Source organism: Physcomitrium patens, chromosome 3 (genome assembly GCF_059467195.1).
Source record: "Physcomitrium patens ecotype Gransden chromosome 3, ASM5946719v1, whole genome shotgun sequence".
Taxonomy (NCBI): Eukaryota; Viridiplantae; Streptophyta; class Bryopsida; order Funariales; family Funariaceae; genus Physcomitrium; species Physcomitrium patens.
Genome location: NC_143412.1, coordinates 10,471,198 through 10,480,573, shown reverse-complemented (window position 1 = coordinate 10,480,573; position 9,376 = coordinate 10,471,198). Strand labels below are relative to the sequence as shown.

Below are 9,376 nucleotides of genomic sequence, written 5' to 3'. Positions count from 1 at the left end.
GAGAGACTGCTTTTATCATCTATAATTATAATTTTTCTATTTAATGTATTTATGTATATTTTTTATTTAAATATGTAAATAAAAATCAAATTTTGATTTTGATATTGTTAAGAAAGTGGTTCAATTTAGTAAAATACAGAACACCTATTGGTTTATGTATATAAATTGACAATAAATCAAAACTGATGAATATACAAGTAATAATATTCTGAAAAACTGATAATAAATGTTCTTACACAGAACAAATATTGTATACTTTTCAATTTGGCGTGTTTGTAAATTTTCCAAGTTCTTGTTTAAAGCTCACTTTAAAAAATATGATGTTTTAAAACAACCATAAATATTTGTTCCATAGATTTTTAAAGAAAGTTATTTTCCTTCACAAATGCAGCACATTTGAAAGATATTCAAAACAACAGAATTGTTTCCTTTTTTGCCCGAAAATAATTAAGAGGGTCTTAACAACTCGCTAGAAAAAACAACTCATTAGTTTTGAAAAAAAATTGAAAATTAAAAATTAATGACCAGACGACAAATTGAAAACTTATCAAATTAAAATCAAAACTGGTCTGTTGGTCTGTGAGTGAGTGCAAATCCTGGGCAACTCAGCTCAATCCAAAAAATGAAAAACTTAGTATTCACGAACACACAAGAATAAAGAATTCCATTAATCTTTACACAAAACACCGAAAGAAAATAGTTCACATAATAGTACACACAGGCCAACATCTAGAACCAGAAAAAAGGATGACACTCAAACACAAACGCATGAAGTAATCAACTGCACTATTCTACAACACGTGCATAAAAACAACACAACATTACCCCCCCCCCCCCACACACACAAACAAAAGAAAGCATGGTTTAAGAACACACACAATCTCAAAACACACAGACGATGATCAAACGAAACACACAAACACACACACACACACAAACAAACTGAATCATCAAACCGCACAGAATGCTCAAAATCCAGAGTCACATAAAGCGAGAGAGAAAGAGAGAGAGATGGGTATCAAAAACATTTGAGCTCAATTTCAAGGAAATTATTCAAGTTTCCAGACTGGGCCATATTGTGCACAGCGAGCACGCTTTTCTGCACCAAAAACTAAAGTGCGGATGCGAACTACGCTTCTTGCAACATACACACCGAAGATATGCCTGGCACAACTGTACAAAGTATACATAGAAAGAACAACTCACACTCAGATAGCCAGACACACACACACACACTTTCTGTATTTCATTCTGTCTTTGTAACAAAAGAACAAACGGCTCTCTTTTCTCTTTAGATGAGCTTTGTTCACTTGCTATTGGTGTAGTCAGACTGGACCTTGATGTTCTTCTCCATGGCGTTGTCCTCGGTGGTGTTGGGGTTGCGCTTCTTCCCATATTGCACCACGTCGTTGGTCTTGCTCTTCAACGTCCTGCCTGCGTCTTGCAGCTTGTCCTGTTGAAGGAGAGAAGTATTTCACAGAGTTAGAGAAAGCAGCAGTAATGGCAATGGAAGTGTAGGAGAAATTGTGAGAATGAGCCACAAAAATTGGGACAGAGGAGGGAGAGAAGTTTTTACCATGACGTTGAGTCCGTCTGGGTTGTCGCGCTCCGCTGCTTCTTTCTTCGACTGGTTGAGCTCGCCTGTGGAGCTGTATTGTGTCCACTCGTCTCCGGGCTTCCTGCCTACACCTCCTGGCTGAGTGCCGGCGGGCATCGCGTCCTGGATTCTGTTGGAGACTTCCGTCACTGCGTCGTTGAACTTGTCGCCCAAGTTCTGCAACCAAAACCACGTCGATCAACGCCTCGTTAATAAATTGCATTGGGGTTGAGAGAGTGAGGTGAAATGAGAAGACGAGCAATGCAGCAGCAGCAGCGATGGGAGTGAGGGAGTGGGGGTAGCATCGCTCACCCTCTCGTCCTTTCCCGTGCCGGGCTCTCCTGCAGCGCGGATGACGAGAGATCGGGCGTTGCGCCGCGACACAGCCATCTTCATCTTCAGTGAGTCGGAGTTGTTGAAGGCCACGGAGCTGCCGGACGACAGCTTGGTGGTTGCCACCATCGCAGTTGCAGCGCTGATCGTTGCCGCCATTTCGAACTTGAACTTCTCACACAATCAAACAAAAGACTACAATCTCTCTCTCTCTCTCTCTCTCTCTCTCGCTCTCTCGCTTGCTTGATATCTGACTAGCTAGAACTGATTCCTGTGTAATGCAACGTCGATGCTGTGTGTGTGTTTTTTTTTTCGATTGTAAGCATTGTGTAACTATGGGTTGATATACTGTCTCGCATGAGAAGAAGCGCAAGGTAGTGTGTAGGCCATGTGGCGGGCGAAGCATTGGTCTGGGTTGGGATGCCGCGCAGGGTTGGAGAGGTGGGCAGCGGAGATTGCCTGCGGGAGATTGTTCCTTCACGGAGCTGCACACTTGGCGGCGGGAGATCGCGTCGCTGGGACTCGCCTCCCACCTGGCTCTACCTTTTCATCGCACGGTCTTGTCCACTCTCCTCCTCCTAATCCCTGATCACTGTGTTGAGCACTCGACTGCACTGCACTGCGCTTCTAGGAGCCGCCGTCGTCGTCGTCGTGGTCGTCGTCGTTGTAGTTGTTGTCATCGTCATGTGTGCGTCTGCAATCTGCACATCGACGACGAAAGATTATCTCTCCAAACCTGATCCCATCCACGAAAGTGCGTCTATGCAACTCACATTCGATAGTTGACATTGGTTAACGTGGAACCCATCTGGTATACGAGACTTCGTCGACTCTTGCAGCCTGCTTCATGCATCGAACATGGTGAATTGATTGTTGAATGAATCACGGCAATGCTGTCCATGTGGGAGTTTCTATCGATCAACGATGCTTGTTTTTGCACATCTATTTGGTGATCAACCTTGCCGTCGGTGAAGGATAATGGTAAATCATGCAATGTCTTTGCATAACTTTGATTTGTAGATGAATGGTAGAGTAGACTCTTACTAACTTGTTTGTGATGTGTGAAGAAATTGGAAGCAAAACGAATAAATTTAAAAACTATATTTTTTTCTGTTTGTTTCTTTGCTGACTTATTTTAACTTTTTTATTCAAGAATAGAAGTTTAGATATACCTTCAAGGCGTTCACTTCTCTGATACTATCTTATGAAAAAATTTATGATGATATCAATAAGATTTACTTGTCTAATGTCACTTTTTCTTCATTTAATCAAGAATATTTTTCGTACTTCATTATTGGAATAGTTGGGAATCTTCATACATCAAGATTCATGAATTGAAATTATTACGTTTAATAAAATTCGTCGTTTTAATAAAAAATACTGTCTTGACAGTTCTATGAAGGACTATACATTTGTGTTTTCAGGTAGTACAGAAGAAAAGGCCCTTCATTTTACAGTTCATAGTCCCTTGTTTGTACATATGAAAATTTTAACCATGTGACACATACTTATTGTACTGTAGTGTACTTGGTGAATCCTTGAAAAAAAATTGTTCCACTAGCGGAAATTGTCCAAGATGGGAACGATATTTTTAGTTTCATGTAAATAGTCACAGATATTTCGTTTCGACTGCATCCGTATTTGTAATATATACCATAGATATTATTTATCATGAAAAATTAGGTTGAGTTAGGAGACATTGATAAAAATTGGCGAAGATAATAAGACTAAGATGGAACTGAGAGGTCCTGAATTACCTTCAGTTTCATCTTTCAGCGGCAAACATTCACAAAACGCATACTTGACAGGTATATATAACCATAAACGAGAAACCAACATCGGAAACCAGCTCGAAATGCGTTCATTAATAGAACAGCACCTTTTTCACTTCAACCAGAGGCCGCCATGCTCCAACAAAACAGGTCTTAATTTTTATTATTGCAATGTTTCCACTGTCGATGTTCGAATAAAGCCTCAATTCACACAAACCGTGAAGGCAAGTTGTCAGCTTCATTCTACTGTATAGTTTAAACATTAGGATCCCGAGAGAAGTGTGGACAGACTTTTGTCCTGTAAACACGATCAGGGAATAGGCTCAAAACTCTCGACATTTTCTGTGACGATGATCTCTTCGGATTACGTTGAAAAAGGAATGTAGGATGTCTCCTCGTAATTACTCTTCTGCAGAGCAGTCCCAAGCTTTAGTACCGAGCATTTGATTCGTCTCTGAGCGCCCCTCTCCAAAAATACGAATTATACAGCACATACATTAATTGAGACCTGCTCCAAAAAGGCACATAATTAGTTCATTAGCAGCATAGCTCGTAAGCAGGTGCAAATTAGTGCCTGCAATACTAGAGTCCGAATGAACTTACAAGTTATAGATAGTTATCACATTAAATACGGTTCATTTTAGGGATATCAAAATAAATAAATAAATCAATAACAACCACAACCGCATCGAAACCTAATTCAAAGATATTATAATTACTTTTTCTATGCTTCTTGAAAAATTGGTCATCAAAAGAACGGTGTAGAAGTCTCTGCTGAAGAGTAATTACCAACTTTATTGCTGAACGAGCACGCGGTAAATCAGGCACAGCAGATACGAGTTCAGTTCACAATGAAACCTGGACAGCATTGTTCACAATTCAGACAGAAAACGAAAAGTTAGTGTACTCCCCTGTATGAAACCCTAGATCTGTGAAAGACCCAAAAAGATTTGAGAGAAGACGGATTAAATTGGCAACCCTTGTTTCTAACTTGAAATAGCACCTCATAAATGTACCCACGGTACTCCCCAAAACTTCCAAGAAAGGAAGATCCAAATGAACCAATGTATTAATCAAACCACTAAGTATCACCAAACTCAAAAGCTATTTCCTAAAGTGGCAAGAGAGTTGGAAACATTTTCAGGCGGCAAAAGTGAAGGGAAAAGAAATGTCCACAGGCTGTGATACATGTGACTTTTAGAGTATAGAGATAAACTCACCTAGTACTTAGAACCTGACCGACATAAGCTGAAGAAACAGCAACTACCCCATCGACTCTTCCGTCTCAAATACCGAGGGTCGGGTTTCGCCATTCTTACTGGGCTGCTATTATAATCGGGAGGGGCCAGGCTGCGCACAAAAAATTACAATTGTCGGCTACATCAAGCCAAGGACATTTCTCTAAAGAAAGAAGTGTAGTACCGTCCATCAGACGATACAACCAGTATGCTTTAATAGAATGAGAGAGGGAAAACTTGGAAGGGAAACCATTGTCCAAATGCTACCTACAAGTAAAATTCTAAGAAGAAAAAAAACCCCGATATTGAGCAAAATTTACCCCAAGGGATGGGGTAAATTTGGTGAAAAAGCCACAGTTGCCGTGTAGTAAATGGCTGTATCGGGTCATCGATGCAGAAATGAATTCTAACTGCTGTTCATGAAAAAAGAATCCACTCAAGCAATAGTGCAGAAAATTGTCCTGATGACTCATTAGGAGACGCAACCAAGGTCGCAAAATTCCAAGAGCTCCATCTGGTTACCTCCTTACATTGGAAAAGCAAAAGACCGGTTGCTTGTAGTGCTGCTATCAGACCGCAAGGACACACTTCCAGCATACTGGAGTATACTTGGCCCATTCTGCGACTGTGCATAGGAATAGCGTGCAGGATACATGTTTTGTCCCGAGTATGGGAGCGCCATCATATCAGAGTCAGGATAAGAAAAGCCTTCGCTGCTCCTTGGTGAGTCAGTCTCTTCATCAGTCGTCTCCCCTGGACTTCCAAACCTGCTCCCTGTAACTGGGGCCAGAATCTGTACAATACCAGAGGAGGGTGCCTCTGGTAGCTCTGTTGAGGCAACAGAGATAACTACGTCCCTAATGATTCCATCATTCTCTGTAAGTGCGTCTGCAACACATTAAGTAAATAAGTCATAATCCGAGAATCGTCCATCTCTCGCACATCGCACGACGTTATGAAAACAAAATCAGAAAAGTTTGTGATGCAAGCTTAAGTGGAAAGCTTGTTCGGACGATCGATACAGGTTGTTCCGCTGCACAAAAAACAAACGAAATACAGACATACCTGGTTTCAAGTCCTCAGTGGGTGTGACTGCCGAGGCGTTCCCCGAGCTAGCCATTTCAGAAACACTACCTTGTCCGGCAGATGACGAAGCCATATCTGAATTTCCAGGTGCTTCATTTCCCTGAACAGTGTCATCAACTTGCAACCTACGTGCAGGAGGTTCAAGTACGGAACTTGGGACGGCAGACGGAGACGTGCTCAGCCATCTTCCATCATCTCCTCGTGACAGGTTTGAACTATCTGATGCATGTTCAGAAGCTGCAGAACCGTCTCCATTGACTGCAGCCATTTCTCTATCCAAAATACTTCCTGTCTGGCCTTTCGTTTCCGACGAAAGCTGATTTGCAACAACTCCATCTGGAAAATTGGGATCGAGCGGTTTTTCTGCACTGTCTGATCCAGAGCTGCTAGGATTTTGAGGCTCGGTTCCTTCATTTCCAACCTTCACGGGCTCGTTGTCCCGAATCTCTCCGTTTAACACGCCAGGCGGAAAAATAGGACTTGTGCCCTGTTTCAGAACATTCGGTGAACCTTCTTGAGCATCTCCCACGTCATCTCTTGTGCTGGTAATGTTAGCAAGCTTCGATATCTGCTGGGATAAACTTACCGAATCACCGCTACAATGACCAGTGTCAACAATGTCAGGATCAGAAAGATTCTGTCTCTGGTGAACAGTCGCTTCGGCCTGCAATGGTGGCGGGCAATTAGATCCAGCTTCAATTCTGCCCCCTGATAAAGCATCGGTCACATTTTCACCCACACCTCGCTTAATCTCCTTCTCATCATGCACACGATTCTGATCCACTACGCTTTCAATTAGCTCACATCTCAAGGCCAAAGTGCTTGGCTGGTTATCAGGACTAACTCGATGTGGCAACCTTCTGAGTCTTTTGATAGAAAAAGACGGCAAATCTCCATCCCCGTTTTCATGAACCTGAGAAACAGCATTTCCATTCCCTTTGAGTGTATAATCAGGCTCCCCAGGTTTATAGCCCCAATTATTTAAGGGGTCATGATTTTCGTGAACTTTTTTATTCTCAGCTGATCTAAACGCCGAAACCTCGCTAGGATTCCTCTCATCCATCTGGGTATCCATTTGACCACTTCTACGATCCAGCTCACCCCCACTACTACATTTAAATATCATACAATGATTATCTTCACTGTTCTTCACCATTTCCTCCACTATTGAGACCTCAGGAGCCACCTCGGCCATGGATGAACCCATCTTCCACAGTGTTGATCACAATTGAAAACTGGAGTAGGAACATCAAATCCCGCACTGGCAAGTAGGTAGAGATGAAAGCGTGCACCGTCACTAGAGACAGCAGCATTCATTACATCTTGCTACGGTACGTTGTGAAAGCATACGCAAAGCGCCCGATAACCTGTTTAACAAGTAGGCAACCCATGAACACGGGTAATGCTACTAATTCATCGAAACAGTTGCGCAGGAACAACGTGAACAAGGGATTGAAATTGAAGGGGTCCAAGGCCAATTACTGAAAACAGTAAACAAGTACAAAAATTTACACAAGGATCTCCCTACAGAGTAACGAGTTAGCTAGACATACCAGTCCCAGCAAGAAGGCGAACAGGGTTCCGGAAAATTAACCTACAGCAACTCGATCACTCAAGGCCAAATCCCAACAAGGACAATAGACATTGGATGGGGGTGCGAGCACAACGATGTACGCTATCGTGTTAATCTACGAGAGATAAAAATAAATAAATCAATCAATCAATCAAACTCTATCCTTCGTTCTTTACATCGTAATGAGCCATGGCGCTCACAGCGACCAGTGACGAAGTACTTAGGCCAGTTTACGAGGATCGCTTACTGTACGGAGAAACTACTAGCCAGACGCACAGCACCACTTCATGTGCTAGAGGGGAGCACACCAAACCAAGTTACGATACTCCGAATGATTCCATTTCCAAGAGCAGGCAGGACGAGGATAACTGTCGATAACGGCTCTTACGCTTCCAACTCCATTGCAAATACACTGCCAGCACCCTCATCTATGACACTTTCTCCAGCCGCCCACACTCACGAAACTAAGCTAATCATGAAACCGTGGCAAAGAGAAACACTTCAGGTAGACTTCACTGACGCAGTCCAAAACCAGTGCCTCCTTCCAGAACTAAAGCACTCTCCCACACAAAACCACATCACGAACTGATCCTGAGACCATCAAACTCGAGTCAAACCAAGCCATGTCCGCCACGCTTTTGCACAATTCCTCAGTGCAAAACTACGAGAAAGTCCCTGAGACTCAAGCCTCGTTATCACGCTCTTCCGCAACCATCAAGACCAGTGCCACTGGCCAACACTAGTGAAACGACACCTAGACAAAATTCGGAACAACGAACCAACATTTCCAATCGTCCCACCACATCCCCATTGTCCCCAATGCCCCCTAAGAACACTTTTTTTCAAAACCTGGAGGTACCTAAAAGCACACTAATCACTCCAATCCTGCAGCAGCTCCTATGCATCCCAACTCAGCTCGAGCTCTCTCAGGACCGGCAGTATGGTCACGACAGAGAGCCCACGAACAAAACTACACCAATCCATGCAACCCTGGGCGCGAGCGTTACGAGCAGCTATAGCTGTGGAGTATCAACCCTGGTGCTCTGCTTCTGCTTCTTCTACTGCTTCTCCTTCTTCGCAAGGTGACCGTAAATGAGCTATCACGGCACCATCTGGCGAATGTCGTGGAAAGAGCTGGTCCGGTACAATTGTGAGCGCAGGCAGCGCGCGCTTGTCGACCAGGTTTGGATCGAAACTAGAAAACAAAACGGCCGCATTGCGCGCTCCGGCGAGGCCAAGGAGGGTCAAGCTCGCTCGCTCGCTCTCGCGTGGGGCCCTGCCATCGCTACGGCCCACTTGGCCGCCATAGCCACCACCTTGATCCTCCACGACTTCGTTCGACTTTCGTTCGACCTTCGTTATCTTTCGTTAGCCTTCGCTGACGGAGAGGCGACGATAGAGGTGAGGTGGTGGAAGAGAATGGCAGACGAAAACGTTTCGACTGAAAAAGTGAAAAGCAGAAGTGGGTTTGTGGTTTCGTCTTTTCGTCGCGACTGTTGCAGGAAATGCAACTTGCACCATCAATTCTGTTGTGTTGTCGTTTTCATGGCCCCACACCATTTCAGCACCTCTTGGGAAAGAGGGTAATAGTATAATAATAGTAATAATAACGTATTTATTTTGTTGCTTTTATAATATTTGGAGAAAAATGGTGTGTGTGTGTTTTAGGGGTTGCATGTTGGAGTTAAGATTGTTGCCATGGCAATTGATTTTTGTGGCCAACCACTCATAACTCTGTATTGAATTTGTCTCATGTCAATCAATCCCACCTTCGCCT

General features: G+C 43.4%; 2 protein-coding genes across 4 annotated transcripts; both read right to left on the bottom strand.

Annotated features, from left to right (window-relative positions):
• Positions 1–1,014: 1,014 nt before the first annotated feature.
• LOC112279575 (uncharacterized) lies at positions 1,015–2,232 on the bottom strand. Its single transcript, XM_024514166.3, has 3 exons — positions 1,910–2,232; positions 1,577–1,774; positions 1,015–1,453 (listed from the first exon to the last, which is right to left on the bottom strand). Exons 1-3 carry the CDS (start codon positions 2,087–2,089, stop codon positions 1,307–1,309), a joined length of 525 nt encoding a protein of 174 aa, XP_024369934.1. The 5' UTR covers positions 2,090–2,232; the 3' UTR covers positions 1,015–1,306.
• Positions 2,233–3,836: 1,604 nt separating this feature from the next.
• Positions 3,837–8,837, bottom strand: LOC112279574 (uncharacterized). 3 transcript variants are annotated; one of them, XM_024514163.3, is made up of 6 exons: positions 8,607–8,837; positions 6,006–7,393; positions 5,471–5,828; positions 4,923–5,052; positions 4,492–4,560; positions 3,837–4,210 (listed from the first exon to the last, which is right to left on the bottom strand). In XM_024514163.3, the coding sequence occupies exons 2-4, from the start codon at positions 7,231–7,233 to the stop codon at positions 4,923–4,925; spliced, it is 1,716 nt and encodes a 571-aa protein (XP_024369931.1). In that variant the 5' UTR covers positions 7,234–7,393; positions 8,607–8,837; the 3' UTR covers positions 3,837–4,210; positions 4,492–4,560. The 3 variants fall into 3 exon arrangements, with proteins under 3 accessions (XP_024369931.1, XP_024369933.1, XP_024369930.1); XM_024514165.3 differs by lacking the exon at positions 8,607–8,837 and adding an exon at positions 7,580–7,720 and having other exon boundaries at positions 5,463–5,828; XM_024514162.2 differs by lacking the exon at positions 8,607–8,837 and adding an exon at positions 7,580–7,720.
• Positions 8,838–9,376: the final 539 nt, after the last annotated feature.

Excerpts from the sequence above, each read along its gene's own strand:
- LOC112279574 (XM_024514163.3), bottom strand. The coding sequence starts at position 7,233 with ATGGGTTCATCCATGGCCGAGGTGGCTCCTGAGGTCTCAATAGTGGAG. Across the intron at positions 5,829-6,005 it reads CACTGAGGACTTGAAACCAG|ACGCACTTACAGAGAATGAT; the intron begins GTATGTCTGTAT and ends AATGTGTTGCAG. Across the intron at positions 5,053-5,470 it reads CGGTCTTTTGCTTTTCCAAT|CCTGGCCCCTCCCGATTATA; the intron begins GTAAGGAGGTAA and ends TTTTGTGCGCAG.
- LOC112279575 (XM_024514166.3), bottom strand. The coding sequence starts at position 2,089 with ATGGCGGCAACGATCAGCGCTGCAACTGCGATGGTGGCAACCACCAAG. Across the intron at positions 1,775-1,909 it reads GCACGGGAAAGGACGAGAGG|AACTTGGGCGACAAGTTCAA; the intron begins GTGAGCGATGCT and ends TTTTGGTTGCAG. Across the intron at positions 1,454-1,576 it reads CAGACGGACTCAACGTCATG|GACAAGCTGCAAGACGCAGG; the intron begins GTAAAAACTTCT and ends CTCCTTCAACAG.